Here is a 17,561-nt window from a genome sequence, read left to right on the forward strand (position 1 = left end):
ATTTAACAAATATATCACTTGTAAGAGCAATAAAAACTGTAAGATACATAGGAATATATTTGACAAAAGTTATGCAAAAACTCAACAGATAACATTTTGGAATATTTTTGAATGATATACGAAAGAATCTGAGTAAATGTTCATTGACAGGAAGAGTCAACATTGTAAACTGCCAATTCTACCCATATTAAACTGTAAATATAGAAATGCAATTCCCAACCAAAGAAATAGAATAGACTTATTATGCATATGTGGAAATTTTATATTTGACAGCATTGTCATTACAAATTGTTGTGGGAAGTCAGGGACCCCGAACGGAGGGACCAGCTGAAGCCATGGCAGAAGAACATAAATTGTGAAGATTTCATGGACATTTATTAGTTCCCCAAACTAATACTTTTATAATTTCTTACGCCTGTCTTTACTGCAATCTCTGAACATAAATTGTGAAGATTTCATGAACGCTTATCACTTCCCCAGTCAATATTCTTGTGATTTCCTATGCCTGTCTTTACTTTAATCTCTTAATCCTGTCATCTTCATAAGCTGAGGATGAATGTCGCCCTAGGACCCTGTGATGATTGTGTTAACTGCACAAATTGTTTAAACAATATGAAATCTGGCACCTTGAAAAAAGAACAGGACAACAGCAATGTTCAGGGAACAAGGGAGATAACCATTAGGTCTGGCTGCCTGAGAGCCAGGCAGAACAGAGCCATATTTCTCTTCTTTCAAAAGCAAATAGGAGAAATATCACTGAATTCTTTTTCTCAGCAAGGAACAGCCCTGAGAAAGAGAATGTGTGCCTAGGGGTAGGCTTCTAAAATGGCCGCTCTAGGGACATCTGTCTTTTACAGTTGTGGATACAGGATGAAATAAGCCCCGGTCTCCCGTAGTGCTCCCAGGCTTATTAGGACAAGGAAATTCCTGCCTAATAAATTTTGGTCAGACCGGTTGTCTGTTCTCAAACCCTGTCTCCTGATAAGATGTTATCAATGACAATGCGTGCCCGAAACTTCATTAGCAATTTTAATTTCGCCCCGGTCCTGTGATCTCGCCCTGCCTCCATTTGCCTTGTGATATTTTATTACCTTGTGAAGCATGTGATCTCTGTGACCCACACCCTATTCGTACACTCCCTCCCCTTTTGAAAATCACTAATAAAAACTTGCTGGTTTTACGGCTCAGGGGGCATCACGGAACCTGCCAACATGTGATGTCTCCCCCAGACATCCAGCTTTAAATTTTCTCTCTTTTGTACTCTTTCCCTTTATTTCTTAGACCGGCCAACACTTAGGGAAATAGAAAAGAACCTACGTGAAATAACGTTGAATTATTGGGGGCGGGTTCCCCTGATAATTCAACATGGGCTCTTTTCTACTTCCCTAAGCGTTGGCCGGTCTGAGAAATAAAGGGAAAGAGTACAAAAGAGAGAAACTTTAAAGCTGGGCATCACGGAACCTGCTGACATGTGATGTCTCCCCCGAACACCCAGCTTTAAAATTTCTCTCTTTTGTACTCTTTCCCTTTATTTCTCAGACTGGCCAACACTTAGGGAAATAGAAAAGAACCCATGTAGAATTATCGGGAGTGGGTTCCCCTGATAACAAATCAGTTGGAAAAGAATGAAGGATGCATTAACTGGTTCTGGAATTGTTATTCATACATGTGGAAAGAAATAAAATTAGATTCAGACGTCAGAAAAGAAATAAATACCATGTGTAGTGAAGATTACTTGTGAAAAGCAAAACTTGAAACGGGCATTTCAATTTTGGGATACAAAGGTATTTCTTAAATAAGACATGAAAAGTATAAATTATAAAGAAGATTAATTAGTTTTTCTTTGAGATGGAGTCTCACTTTGTTGCACAGGTTGGAGTGCAATGGCGTGATCTAGGCTCAGTGCAACCTCCACCTCCTGGGTTCAAGTGATTCTTGTTCCTCAGCCTACAGGTGTGCGCCGTCACGCCTGGCTAATTTTTGTATTTTTAGTAGAGACAGGGTTTTGTCATGTTTCCCAGACTGGTCTTAAACTCCTAACTTTAAGTGATCCGCCCGCCTCGGCCTCCCACAGTGTTAGGATTACAGGCATGAGCCACAGTGCCTGGCCAGATTAATAAATTTTATAACATTAAAATTAAAAACCTACAGATTAGAAAAGTTATTCCCAACATATATAAAATTAAAATATTAATATCCAGAGTATTGTGTTAACTCCTAAAACGTAATACTTTAAAAGTAAATAAAGTGATATGAGGCTGGGTATGGTGGCTCACACCTGTAATCCCAGCCCTTTGGGAGGCTGAGGTGGGCAGATCACAAGGTCAGGGGTTCAAGACCAGCCTGACCAACATGGTGAGACCCTCGTCTCTACTAAAAATACAAAAATTAGCCAGGTGTGGTGGCACACACCTGTAATCCCAGCTACTTGGGAGGCTGAGGCAGGAGAATCACTTGAACCCAGGAGGCAGAGGTTGCAGTGAACTGAGATCGTGCCACTGTACTACAGCCTGGGTGACAGAGTGAGACTCTGTCTCAAAAAAAAAAATGTAAATAACGTGATATGAAATGGCAATATAATATTTTGTTAAATAAAAGTTGTTACTTGCAAAAGAATTAATTTCAGGATTTCTTATGGATAATTAGAAGGACAAGTAACTTACCTTCAGATAATGAGCATGCGTTGTTTCATGGCTGAAGATTCTAAAGTATTTACTTCATTATTTTTGTATAGTCTTTAATAATATCTATAATATAAAATCATTTCCAAGTGCATTGGGGATATATAATACTGAAAATGCATAAATAACAAATGCAAATTTACTTTATTTAGATGAAGCATCGTGACAATCTTATACTGACTATATATGTAATATTAAAATTATTTATTATAGTCAACACACATTAACTACTTAGTATATGCCAGGCACTTTACAGATATTATTTCAATTAAGTCTCACAAACAATCTTGTGACAGAGGTATTATTATTATTATTGAAGAGGAAAGTGGGGTCTGGAGCAGTTAATCAACTTTTCCAAACCACACAGTTAGTAAATGCCAGGGCCAACTTGAACCTAGGACTGTCTGCCTCCACTGCCCATGCTCTTAACCACTTATTTTGTTTTTAGTGATACAGGGCAAATGCATACATGAAGAATCTTTTCTCAATCCTCTTCACTTTTTTAAAAAATCATTTTCTCAGTCACAAATCTTGTTCTTAATCATTACTCTAATTTAAAAGATGAATGGACTTCAATCTAGACCCAAACAGAATATAGTTAGAAACTGGTTTTTAGCCTATCCTCAGTGGGAGAATCTAAAAGAAATGTTTTCTTCTGTCAGTCTCAGAATGTTTCCAGTGTCTTACACATGGACTGAAGTGACTAGTGATATTTATTGCAATGTGTCATATGTGAACTCTTTGTTACATTCAAGAAGTGAAACTAACAATTCTGTATTTAGGAGTATGAAAGTCAGAAAGAGAAGGAGGTATCCATTTCAGATGTAAATTCTATTACAGCACAAAGGATTAATTCTGCCAATTTTCTGAAAAAGGTAACAACACAGTATTATCAATATATTTGCATTTGTTTTTGTGAAAACTGGTCTGCTAGATCCATGGTATTATAGTCCTTCCAGAGAGTCAGATGGACGAATCCACTCACTCGTCACCTCTTTCAGATCACTGAGGAGTTTTCTGTTCTTTTCAGACCTCTTTTTGAGAGTTAGGTTACTTCATTGACAGTGAACTCATTATTAAAGCACATCCCAACCTTTTCTGTTTAAACATAAATTTTAAAGACTTCCCATCTCTTCTTTGACTCTAAAAGTTCACCTTGAGAGATACCCCAGCATTTTGCCAGAACTCATATTTACTGGTGCCTCATGATGTCAAGGACTATAGCAATTCAGGAGACGAAGGGATGAAGGAGCTACCAGAGGCACACAGACAGTATTAGAAAAATAGATATGCTTTGAAACAAAGCCAAATAGTGAATATTTACAAAACACTCTAGTAGAGTCTTAACCAGGTTTGAGTGGAATCCTTCACTGGATTTCATGCCTGATTTCTATCAACCCCTCATCATGCCACTAGACTTAGAAGCTTAGTGCAGGGGCGACATCTACAGATCCTTAGTGCCTAGCATAGTATCTTACGCTGAGAAAATGCTGATAAATGTTTGAGAAATTAATGAATTAAAGGATGGGAGTTGAGGTGGTTTCTACAACTCCTACAAAAGTAGACTCTTACCCACCTACATCTTCTTTGCTGTAGAGCACCAGTGCAGCCTTGCAGGGTAATTTGAAAAGAAGCAAGGAAAGCTATGGAAAGATCTAAGAGATACATTCCAGATCCCTCATGGGGACAGGTGAGAGGCAACCATGTATAGCTAGTAGAGCCCCAGGCAGGTGTCTGAAGACCTGTTCTTACTACCCTGTGTGTCACTGGCAAGTAACCAAATCACTGAGTCCCACTTTATTTTTTACAAAAACGGACAATATTAATGCTTGCTTTGCTTTACATCCAATGTGAGGGGCAAACGAGATCAAACCGCAAGTGTTCTTCTAGTTCGTACACCATAACTGTGAGATGGAATGTGGACCGCTGTAGCTCTCCCATGCATAAGACAGCCCCCTTTATCACTGGCAGCTGTTTTTCCCACTCATCCCCTGCCTCTCTTACTTCTTTACTAGCTTGCTGTATGTTTTAAGTTGGGATGTGCTTTAATAGTGAGTTTGTGGTCTTGGGAAATAAAGAAGTGTTCTTGCTTATAAGAAAAGAGAACACATATCCTCCTTATCCTGTTTCTTCTTTTTTATGTAAGGAGAAGCCCAGGAGGGAGGGTAGCATGAGGGTTAGGAAGGATGTAAGAGAGCAAATATCTGAGTATGCTTGAACTTCCTACAGGAATCCCTGAAAGGCACTTTCCAAACATTTTGTGTTTAGATTTTAACTCCTTGTGAAGACTTCTTTGCTGAGGACAGTTTAAAACTACAGATTTGAAAAATAAAATAAAATGAAACTACAGGTTTGGTAGTTTCATGGGATAATTACTATAATCAAAGATACTGGAAAAGTTTGCTTCTGGAGGCCTATTACGGCCATAGGTACCTAAATCCTTCTATGAGAGGAACTCATGGAACTGTGAGTTATGTGCATTACATTTCCTGCTGTGTTACTGGAGTCAGTGATGGCTGAGGCCAGGATTACAGCAGTACAGAATGAGGTCCCAGTAGTCTCAAATATTACTAAAGTTTTTACTGAAACGTTTTCTCTAAGAGGGTAGCACATCTCTTCAGTCTGTCCATTTCATTAATTTATTCAACAAATATTTATTGAGCACCTATTATAATCCCTGAGTTCCTTGAGTATATATTCTATAAGTCAGATAATTGGAAACACATTATTAGTATGTTACAGAGTGAAAGGTGCTATGAAAAATAAAGTAGGAAGAGAGAACAGGAGTTCTGGGTGGAGGGGAGGGGTTGGGGTGAGTAAGGGCACGATTTTAAATAGAAGTGGTCAAAGAATCCAGTAAGAAGGTAACACTTCTGCAAAAGACCTAAAGGAGACAAGGAAGCTAGCCATGGAAGTTTAGGGAAAGAATATTCTAGGCTGATGGAACCCAGCATAGAAAACTCGGCGTAGAAGCACACCTGGCCTGTGGGAGGAACAGCCAGGAGCTCAGCCTGCATCGTGCCAAGGGAAAGTGGGAGAAGAGAGAGAGTGGCCAGTGAAGGGGCCACCGGGGTCTTGTTCACCTTCAAGGGAAACAATTTGTTGTCCGTGTGGCAGGATAATTTTTAGGAGTTATGTTTTTCCCATTCATCTCTCACCACTCCATTTCCCTACCCGCTTCAAGAAGCTAACTAGGGTCTAGATTACATTGTCTCCAGAATGATCTTTGACAGGACAGAAAGCAGAAAATTGCCTCCAGACATGCTTCTGCCTGGTTTCATATCTGAAAAACTAAAGACAGGGTAAGAGGAGAAAGGGAAGGATTTCCTCAGACTAAAAAGGAGATGTTCAGAGTCCTTGGAGGAACTAAGATCTGTGGGTTCTCCAAGTAGGAAGAGGGAGATGGCTTCCTTCAAGCACTGACTTTCTTGCCAGGCTGCCAGAATGAGGTCTTAAAGTCAGAATAGGATTGACTTGAAGGAAATACAGAAATGGGATCAAAATTCCTTGGGTTTGTAGATCAAGACTCATATCCATTACTAGTGGCTATTGTAGAAGTGGATTCATAGGGCAATTGTCTCCTTTGGTGAAAACTAGTTCTGGCCACATACACTGTGAGTTAGTTGAAAAAAATAAGAGAGCAAAGAGTTTAGGATGAGATGAACTGGATGTAGAAAGACAAAAAAAAGTGGAAATAAACTAGCTTTGGTGTGACAGTGTCAAAGTTGGAAATTAATAATGGCAGCAAACAGAAGAGTATTTTCACTTGTCTAGTCTCCTACTCCATTCATTGCTTGCAAAAATTAGGAGTAAAATACACTGGCACCGGTAGCATTGTAAATACTTAACCTTAAAATATAAACAATACATTTTTTATTAAATTCTAAATTTTTTTTAGGTGAGAAGGTTGATAATGAAGAGAATTGTTAAAATTAGCAAATGTAACTTGTCAGATATTGTGACTGATTATGAAGAAATTGTATCTACAAGGTAATTGCTAAAAACTATTAAGTATGAAATATAAACCTTTAAGATAATATCTTTAAAATCCTCTAAGTTCTCTATTTTTATTTTAATTAAGCCATATGTCAAAAGATGCAGTTTCAGATCATAACATGAAATATAATGATTTAAAATATTTGGTCAATTTAAAGTTGCATTTTGGGATCTCTACATGATATATTTTCAATTATATAGTATTTGGGGGCAGTTTTTTGCCCTCTCCTTAGACAGGTTTCAGGGCAAGAAAGAAAAATAAAAGAAACACCTTTGTCCCAAATTAGTTTCGCCATAAGATTTCCTGTCCTGAGACTGCTATAGGAAAAGTTGTTGCTGCTAGCACCATGCTAAGCCTGTAATCACCCCTTTGCAAAACAGAGAATCCTCAGCTATACAAAGGTACTGAGATCCACAGGCAGCAGTTGGGGGAGCGTTTGCTGAAGTAACTCAATTCTCATACTGTCCTATCTGTGAACTAAGGGTAGGAACAGGGCTGTCTCTGGGAAAACTCCCTGGAGGCCACATGCAGACTCCTGGAATGATCAGTAAGGTTTTAACGGGTTTAGGATGCTGAACTCTATTGTGTTTTACTTTTCAGTCCTTGAGGGGAAAATGAGTGTGACCATAAAACTATAATTCTATGGATTTGTGTTGCCTGGGTTGGCGGCATATATAACTAATTCTAGTTTCAGAGCCATGGATAAAATGTTAATATTCGGGCACTTTCAAGAGAATGATTCCTGAACAATGAATGATCTTCCAAAAGATCATCATGTTTCATGGCTTTACCTCTCCATGTCCACGTATCTGTTTGGACCATGTACCCAAGGGGCAAGGAGCAATCACAGTCTCTGTCAACATGAAGGAACATAGCATCTCTTCCTTCCTATGCTAAGAAAAATATTTCTCCTTGAGTTTAAGACAATTCTGTCTCCCCTCCATAATGCACAGAATATGGTTTAGAATAATGGTCTCATTTCAATTACTCAAAAGACTGTTATCTTTTAAAACCAAGAAAACGTAAACAAGGCTAATGATCATTTTTTACTCTTTAGCCAATTGACAGATGCAGTTTGTAAGTTTGTTGAACCACGGAGAAAGTTAAAACCTCAGAGGAAAGAAAGGAAAAAAGTCACAGTGCAGACGATCTCTGACGGAGATATTAAGATTCTTGTCCGAATAGTGAGGGCCTATAATATTCCTACCAGAAAAACAACAATTAATGGGTAAGGCAATATGCCCCAATTTTTAGAGTTGCAAAAGGTCTATTTTAAATGTGAGAATTCTCCATGCTGTTCTATTTGTAAACCTTTGCACTTTGTTAATGCTCCATATACATAAAATGAATGAAAATTGAAATCTTCATTTGCATAGTCATACCTACTGTCAATGCCATGTATTAAGAGTTTTCTGAGGTTCAAGATTCCCAGAGTAACTTTAACATGTATATTTTGAGGGTATTAGCTGCATGCTCACCTTCTCATACTGTATCAAGTAAATTCCTTTGTCTCTATTCCCTGTTGTGAAAATTCTGAAGCTTCTGCCGTCAACTGCCCTATTCCATGCCACTGACTCTCTCAGTACTGGAAGCAGAAAGCTGGAGAAAATGAGTGGGACATTAATTTTGTTTTGGGAAATGCCCCAGGAAAGCTGTGAAGCAAATGTGGAATGGTGTGTAAAATCAGAATTGCTACAGTTACACCCTGCTCTGTTTTAGACCTGTTATTTTTAGGTAACATCTACAAATTGTATGTGCCCCATTGGGTTTTATTTGTGTTTTGGGGGCAGAGGATACATGGGGCCAGAGTAGACATCACCAGTGGGTGGGCAAAGTACAGCATCATGAATATTAAGTGCCCACGTGTATTTAGTGTATCCTGGATATTTAGTGTCTCATATATGTAGTGTCAGTATGATTTATATATTACTAATATTTATACCCAAATGCCTTAAGAATGTTAGGCATTCCCCTCTGTCTGTGTTCAATACATGTGCCCTGCTTGCTTACATTTATGCCTACCACAGCTCATGAATTCTTCCTATGAAAAACAAATGCTTTGCTTACTGGCTACTAATCTATAGTTAACATCTGTTAAAGGTTTTGCCAGTGTCTTACAAATTACAGCCTTGTTCATCTAAAAGAATTAAGTATGCTCAAAACAAATGCATATTTCAAAGGCTGTTTTGTGAAATAAAGACATATAAAATCACCACCATTTTCTATAAGCATCATGCTGCTAAAAAAAAAAAAAAGAATATTGTAACACCAAAAAAGTAGGAGGGATATATTCTTAAAGTATAACTTGTCATATATATATATAGAAAGAGTGTGTATATATACAGAGTGTATATATAGAGAATATATATAGTGTATATATAAAGAGTGTATATATATAGAGAGAGAGAGAGAGTGTATATATATAGAGAGAGAGAGAATGTGTGTGTGTGTGTGTATATATATATATAGTACAGTCCAGCCCTACGGGGCTTAGCAGGTGTTCTCCCTGTGTGCAGAGACGAGAGATAGTAAGAAATAAAGACACAAGACAAAGAGATAAAGAGAAAACCACTGGGCCCAGGGGACCACTACCACCAAGATGCGGAGACCGGTAGTGGCCTCGAATGGCTGGGCGCACTGATATTTATTGCATACAAGAAAGGGGGCAGGGTAAGGAGGGTGAGTCGTCCAAGTGATTATAAGGTCAAGCAAGTCACCTGATCATGGGACAGGGGGCCCTTCCCTTTTAGGTAGCCAAAGCAGACAGGGAAGGCAGCATACATCAGTGTTTTCTTCTATGCACTTGTAAGAAAGATCAAAGACTTTAAGACTTTCACTATTTCTTCTACTGCTATCTTCTAAGAACTTCAAAGAGGAACCAGGAGTATGGGAGGAACATGAAAGCGGACAAGGCGCATGACCATTGAAGCACAGTGCCACAGGGAGGGGTTTAGGCCTCCGGAAGACTGCAGGCAGGCCTGGATAATATCCAGCCTTCCACAAGAAGCTGGTAGAGCGAGTTGCCTGACTCCTCCAAGGAAAGGAGACTCCCTTTCACGGTCTGCTAAGTAACGGGTGCCTTCCCAGGCACTGGCGTTACCGCTTGACCAAGGAGCCCTCAAGCGGCCCTTATGCGGGTGTGACAGAGGGCTCACCTCTTCCTTTCTAGGTCACTTCTCACAATGTCCCTTCAGCATCTGACCCTATACCCGCCGGTTATTCCTTGGTTATATTAGTAATACAAAAAGAGTAATATTAAAAGCTAATTATTAATGTTTATACTAATGACTGATAATGTCCATGATCATCTCTATATCTAATCTGTATTATAACTATTCTTATTTTAACTATTTTCCTTATTACACTGCAACAGTTTGTGCCTTCAGTCTCTTGCCTCAGCACCTGGGTAATCCTCCACCCACAATATATATTTTAATTGACATCCATCGTGAATAACTTGCCTTTTCTTCCCCTTTTTCTGAATACCTGTGAATATTTTATCATAGACGAGATCTAATCCATAGTTCAATATTTAGGAGTTGTGCTTCCAGAGTAGTAATTATCAAATGTTTAGCTGTAACCACACATGATAAGGCAATTCAAAGCAAACTCAGTAAGAACCAGAGAAACTGACTTATATATCTTCATAAGCACAGGAAAAACCCACCCACTCCTACCAAAACTAATATTAAAACTAATTAAGGTGTATGTCTCTCTATTGTTTTTCCTGAAGAGCCTTGGATATGCCTACTTGTTCGAAATCATCTATATCTTGCCTCAGACATAGAGAAACAATCAAATCAGTAGCCTCAGATGAGATCTTACATGAGATAAGTATTTAACACTTCTATAAAGTATAATATTGATTATGTTTGTTCTGAATTACAATTGACTATTAATTCATCTCTCCATCTATATTTTCTTTGGCTTCCAGTTTATTTGCCATGACACAGTAAAGGTGGCCTTTATAAAATGTAATTCTAACTATTTCATTCCCTGCTCTCAGGGTCTATATGATAAGGTATAAGCTCCTTAAAATGGCTACAAAATCTTCAGGCATCTGGCCCATGCCTACAATCAGCCTCATCTCTTTCTATCCCATAGGCATATCATGCTACTCCTTGTTCTACGAGGCCTCTACTAGTTGTTTCCTTTGCCTGGAATGGCCTCGACGCATATCCATGTTATTGTCCAAAGGATCTACGACTTAAAGTTTCAAAGCACACGCTCAAGCAATGTTTTCTCCATGATGCTCTCCTTATTGTCACCCCCAAAAGTTAATCATTCCTTTTCCTGAATAATTTTCATACCTTAAAGATGTTTCTCTTATTTCTCACATTTCATTGCACTTGTTTATTTACCTGTATATTTTCCCCTGATAGACTTTAAAATCCTTAAGAGAAAGTTCTGTTTATCTTTAGATCCTAGAAAAGTACCTGATATAGAATAGACCCAGTAGATGTTTATTCAATAAATAAATAAATAATGGTCATTTGAAAAACTAGAAAACTTAAGCCATACATTTGCCAAGTAATTTCCTAGGCCTCTACCTTTATCAACTATATACAGTATTTCAAAATCTAGTCAATGTTTATTATGTGTTTCAGGATACTGTACATCCATTCGTGGAAGTTTCTTTCCAGCACACTGTATACAAAACCAATACAGCAAGTGGATCTCATCCATGCTGGAATGAAGAAATTAAAGTAGATTTTGTGTAAGTTGGAGTTCATTTTTCCATAGCTCCTAAAAAAAGAGCAATAATAAAATTATTTTCTTGAGCCACTTATTGAAAATAATTATTGAAATAGGCTTTATTTAAGCTTTTAAATTTTGAAATATTTCATGCACATAAACTAATACATAATGTATACTGTTTAGCATAATATATAATCTATATGTGTATATAAACATAAGTTCTAAAGAAAAGTATAAAATGAATATCTATGTATTTACCATCCAGCTTAAAAACATGTAATATTACCAACACCTTAGAAGGCCCTTTGTGCCATTACTAACGGCATCTTCTTTCTTTCTCCCCAGAGGTAATAACCATGAATTTGTGTTTATCATTCTTTCTCTCCTGTATGACTTTACTTCATAGGTATTCATCCCTAAGTATGTATTATTTACTTATGTATGTTTTCAACTTTATATAAATTGAGTTATATTTGTTTATTCTTCTGCAATCTTGTTTCTTTAATTATTTTGAAAGATTCATCCATGTTCATGCTTGTAGCTGTTTGCTGTGGCCTAAATGTGCTCCCCAAAATTCATGTGTTGAAAACTTAACTCCCACTGTTGGGAAGTGAGGCCTAATGGGAGGTATTTGAGGCCATGAGAGCTCCACCCTTATGAATAGATTAATGTCATTATAAAAAGGGCTTGCAGTGTGGGTTTACTTTCTTCTACTCTTCCGCCATGTGAGGACACAGCATTTGTCTCCTTTTTCCCTTCCACCTTCCACTATGTGAAGACACAGCAAGAAGGCCCTCACCAGACACCAGATGCTGACATCTTGATTTTGAACTTTGCAGCCTCCATAATTGTAGGAAATAAATTTCTGTTCTTTATAAATTACCTAGTCTCAGATACTCTGTTATGGCAGCACAAAATGAACTAAGACATTGTTATTTATTTATTTTTACTTCTATATTGTATTCTGTTGTATAAAAATGCCATAATTTATTTATACTTTTTTCTGTTGATGAACATTTGTCTTTTTTCTAATTTTTGCCATTGCAAGCAATATTGCCTTGAACATTCTTGTACTTGTCTTCTGGAGCACATGTGCAAGAGTTTCTTTTTAAGACAGTGGCTCTCAGACTTTTTTATGTATTCAAATCATCTAGACAGCTTTTTTTTTTAATTAGGACAGGATCTCACTCTGTTGCCCAGGCTGAAGTGCAGTTGTATAATCATAGCTCACTGCCTCAAACTCCTGGGCTTAAGTGATTCTCCTGCCTCAGCCTCCCAAGTAGCCGAGACTACAGGAATGTACCACCACACCCAGCTAATTTATTTTTATTTTTGTAGCACTAGGGTCTCATTATGTTGCCCAGGCTGGTGTAAAACTCCTGGGCTCAAATGATCCTCCTGCCTGGCCTCCCAGAGTGCTGGGATTACAGGCATGAGCCACCACACCTGGCCTGCTTCTTAAAACACAGATTGGTAAGCCCACTTCTGTAGTTTCTAATTCAGTAGGTCTGGGGTAGGGTCTGATAATTCCATCTTTAGCAAGTTCCCAGTGGTTCTAATGCTACTAGTCAGGTGACACTTTGAGAACCTGTTTTCTAGGATATGTGTTCAAAAGTGGAATTGCTAGGTTGTAGCTGAAGTTAGCTTCAACTTTACTAGACAATGCCAAACTCTTTTCTAAAGTGATTATATCAATATACACTCCCAACAGTAGTATATACAATTTCCTTTTGTGCCATGTCTTCATAATATTTTGTGTTTTAAAAATTATTTTTCTCAATATGGTGGATCTAAAATTATATTCTCATTGTGGTTTAATTTATAATTTCTTTTTAAAGAGGCAGGTTTTTTTCAATTTTTTTTTAAATTAAGAGACTTTATTTTTAGAGCAATTTTAGGCTCACAAGAAAATTGGATGGGAAGTACAGAGTTCCCACAAACGCCCTCACCACAGCACACACACAGCTCCCTCAGCATCAACATCTGCATTGTGTGATATTTGTTACAATCAATGAACCAACATTGATACATCATTATCAACCATAGTCCATATTGAACGTTAGGGTTCACTCTTGGTGTTGTACATTCTATAGGTTTTGACAAATGTACAGTGACATGTATCTACCATTATAGTATCACACAGAATGGTTACACTCCCCTAAACATCCTGTGTGCTCTGTCTATTCATCCCTCCCTCCCCCTGGAACCTTGCCAACCACTGATCTTTTTCCTGCCTTCGCAGTTTTGCCTTTTAAAGAATGTCATTGTGTACATCAAGGTTCTCCAGAGAAACAGAAACAATAGGATGTAGACAGAGAGAGAGAGAGAGAGAGAGAGAGAAATTTATTTTAAGGAATTGGATCACATGATTGTGGAGGCTGGCAAGTCCACAATGTGCAGGGTAGGATGGCAAGCTGGAGACTTGGGAAAGAGCTGCAGTTTAAGTCTGAAGGAAATCTGCTGGCAGAATTCCCTCTTCTACAGGGGAGGTCAGTCTTTTGTCTATTAAGGCCTTCAACTGATTGGATAAGGTCCACCCTTATTATGGAGGGTGATCTGCTTTACTCAAAGTTGACTGGCTTAAACTGTACCTAAAAAATACCTTCAGAGGCCAGGTGCAGTGCCTCACATCTGTAATCCCAGCACTTTGGGAGGTCGAGGCGGGTGGATCACTAGAGGTCAAGAGTTTGAGACCAGCCTGGCCAAGATGGTGAGCTGTGCTGGTGGATGCCTGTAATCCCAGCTACTTGGGAGGCTGAGGCAGGAGAATCGCTTGAACTCAGGAAGAGGAGGTTGCAGTGAACAGAGATCGCGCCACTGCACTCCAGCCTGGGTGACAGAAGGAGACTCCGTCTCAAAGAAAAAAACAAAAAACAAACAAAAAAACCTTCAGAGAAACATCTAGAATAATGTTTGACCAAATATCTAGAAACTGTGGCTCAGCCCAGTTGACACATAAAATTAGCCATCATAGTCATATAGTTGGAATCATACAGTATGGAGCCATTTCAGATTGGCTTTCTTCCATGAAAAACATGCCTGTCAAGTTTTCTCCATGTCTTTTTATAGCTTGATTGCTTACTTCTTTTTACCCCTGCATAATATTCTATTATATGGATGTATCACAGTTTACTTATTTATCCACATTGAGCTTCTTTCCATAGGTTCATTGGTCATTGGTATTTTCTTTTCTGTGAAATGACCTTTCATTACTTTTGTCTATTTTTCTTTTTTTTTCTTTTTGGAAATTATTTTATTTCTTCCATGATGATTTAGAGGGACTATCTTCAAACCAGTACAAATATTTCATAAATAATATCTGACTGTTTTCTAACCAATTGAGTAATTTGTTGCACAATAAGCCACCTCACATCTAAGCAAGAAATACATTAAATTTGACTAGTAAAGACATTATATAATGAATTAGGACACAATTAAAATTTGCTTTAAATATTTATTTGAGAGAGAGGACACCACACTTCTTCTCAATGAAGAGAAACATTTTTACAGTCCAGAGGTCTTTTTTTTTTTTTTTTTAACACCAATTATGCCATGACTTTATAGGGAATAGGTTCCAGCAGCTCAGGCTCCTTCCCATTGGGTCTTACAAAGGGTGCTTCTCTGGGTGAAGCAGGCTGGCGCTTCAGTTGAACCCAGGTACCTTTCTCTCTGGCTTCTTTTTCTGATCATTTTCCTTCACGTGTTTCGGGAAGCTATCTCAGCTCTTAGAGCGCTTATGTGCTCAATACGCACATTAATTCTCTTGGCAAGAATCTTGCCCTTCTTTGTTTACAACAATGCCAACAGCATGTTGGGTAACATTGTAGACTCTTCCAGTTTTGCCGTGGTGACACTTGTGGGCATTCCTTTTTAAACAATATCCATTCTCTTGATGTCTACAATATCACCTTTCTTATAGATTCGCATATACATGGCCAAAGGAACAACTCCATGTTTTCTAAAAGGCCTAGAGAACATACATCAGGTGCCTTTCTTCTTTTCCTTTGCGTTCATTATTTTGGCGAATTACTGGAAGATGGCTGCTCCAGCCGAAAGGATACTTTTCTCTATTTTTCTATTGTTCGTCTGTCTTTATTTATGTATAATAAATAAATAAATAAATAAATAAATAAATAAATAAAATGTATTTATATATTTATCTTTGAGGCGGAGTCTTGCTCTGTCACCCAGGCTGGAGTGCAGTGGCGCGATCTGGGCTCACTGCAAGCTCTGCCTCCCAGGTTCGAACCATTCTCCTGCCTCCCGAGTAGCTGGGACTACAGGTGCCTGCCACCACGCCCAGCTAATTTCTTTGTATTTTTGATAGAGACAGGGTTTCACCATGTTAGTCAGGATGGTATTGATCTCCTGACCTCATGATCATCCCGCCTCGGCCTCCCAAAGTGCTGGGATTACAGGTGTGAGCCACCGTGCCCGGCCTGTCTTTATTTTTTTTAAAGCAATTCTCTATATATTATGGATACCAGCCCTTTGTCAGTTATATGTGTTAAAACTATCTTTCCCTAATGGCTTGACTTTTCATTTTCTTTATGATGTATTTTGATGAAAAGAAGTTTTAAACTGTACCAGTCCTTTCCTTTATGGTATGTCCTTTTAAAAAAAATCTTCTTTAATAAATAGTGGTCTTCCTTTACTTTCCTTACTTTAGAACATATGTCAACTTGCATTAAAATTTTAGACCATTGCATTTTCTGAAGAATGAGTGAGGATATCTTTTTCAATAATATTCCTGTATATAAAAGTATTTTTAATTAAAATAGTTAATAAATCAGATTTTTAAATCCAAAAATAAATATACACCTATGTTCCTGCTTGCTACCAAGAAGGAATAAAACAGATATAGACTAGAATAATCCTTTACATGGTGTTTAGGAACACACACATACACACACACACAGGCCCAGTAAAATGGATCTAATTCCATTGCCACTTCCTTTAGTATTGCTATGCTTTACTGCTGGGTATAAATTTCTCTCATGAGCAGGTATGTGTAGCTATTAAACATCTAAACATTTTTTCAAATAATATGTTTCTTTTTATTTTGAAAGGTGGGAAAATTGACTTCTTATTCATACACATAGAGCAGGATTGTTGTGGATTAGCCATCTTTTTTTTATATAATTTATTTTCTATAATTTCCTACGAATATTTTATATTTCATGTTTTCATCATTTATGTGATTTTATAGGATTTCTATGCTTTATCTGAAGCCTATGTTAATGTATATCCCCCACTAACAAAGGCTAAAGGAACTCAGAAGAACCGACATAATCACTTGCATATATGTGATGACATCTTGGAGGCTATATAAACATTCACATCCCAGCCACCCCTTCTGAAAGTGAAAGGCTTCAGATCCTAAACAGGATTTGCAAGGAAAGGGAGACCCTGTTTATGCCATTATTTCAAATTAGGGGTAGGGGAACTATAAGGAAGCACGCCTTAGAATTTTGTTAGCTTAGATACTATGGAACTTCTGCTATTAGCAGAAATAAAATTTGTTCTTCCAGATTCAACATAGGCTCAATTATATTTTCAGAGTCGTTGGCCAGAGTTCCTAAACAGATATTCTTGTTATTTGGCTGCCTGTCTGAATCTTGTACCTCTCACTTTGCCTTGTTTTCTGACACTTGCTTTCTTGAACTATTTATTCTTTGTGTGTGAAGGAAATTATTGACTTAAAGGGAAATCTGTTATATAATATTGTATAATATCAAGTTAAATAATTAACATATAAAATGTATTTGTTTGAAAAGTTTGTAAATGTAAAATGTGTGGTCATGTGTGTTTGCAAATATTTGGAATATTAATGTAGACATTAGAGTTAGAAGAAATATACTGTATTAAATAAATTTAGGAGAACATAAAACAGTCAATAAGATACATAAACTTATAAGTGAACTAATGAGAAGACTTGGGAGTGTTTACATCCTTGCAATTATAGCAGTGAAATAGGCCAAGAACAATGTGGAGTACAACCAAGTGGATCAGAGGCTTTGGATAAGGCAAAACCATCCAGCTACTACTTTTTGTTGCCTCTGATACAAGACCCCAGCTCCCCTCTTCTTGTGACATTTTAGTGAATAAAAACCACAAGCAAATGGATAAGTAGTCATAATAAATAATATTTATAAGTAATAAATAATATTAAATAATTAGCTCCA

At 37.6% G+C, this 17,561-nt stretch overlaps 1 protein-coding gene across 1 annotated transcript in view; it reads left to right on the forward strand.

Annotated features, from left to right (window-relative positions):
* The window catches only part of CC2D2B (coiled-coil and C2 domain containing 2B), a 124,785-nt gene that overhangs the window by 75,917 nt on the left and 31,307 nt on the right, over positions 1-17,561 (forward strand). The window contains 5 exon segments of the mRNA XM_019034433.4: positions 3,464-3,556; positions 6,580-6,671; positions 7,736-7,906; positions 10,412-10,532; positions 11,286-11,395. Coding sequence (XP_018889978.4) covers positions 3,464-3,556; positions 6,580-6,671; positions 7,736-7,906; positions 10,412-10,532; positions 11,286-11,395 — 587 coding nt within the window.

Source organism: Gorilla gorilla, chromosome 8 (genome assembly GCF_029281585.2).
Source record: "Gorilla gorilla gorilla isolate KB3781 chromosome 8, NHGRI_mGorGor1-v2.1_pri, whole genome shotgun sequence".
NCBI lineage: Eukaryota > Metazoa > Chordata > Mammalia > Primates > Hominidae > Gorilla > Gorilla gorilla.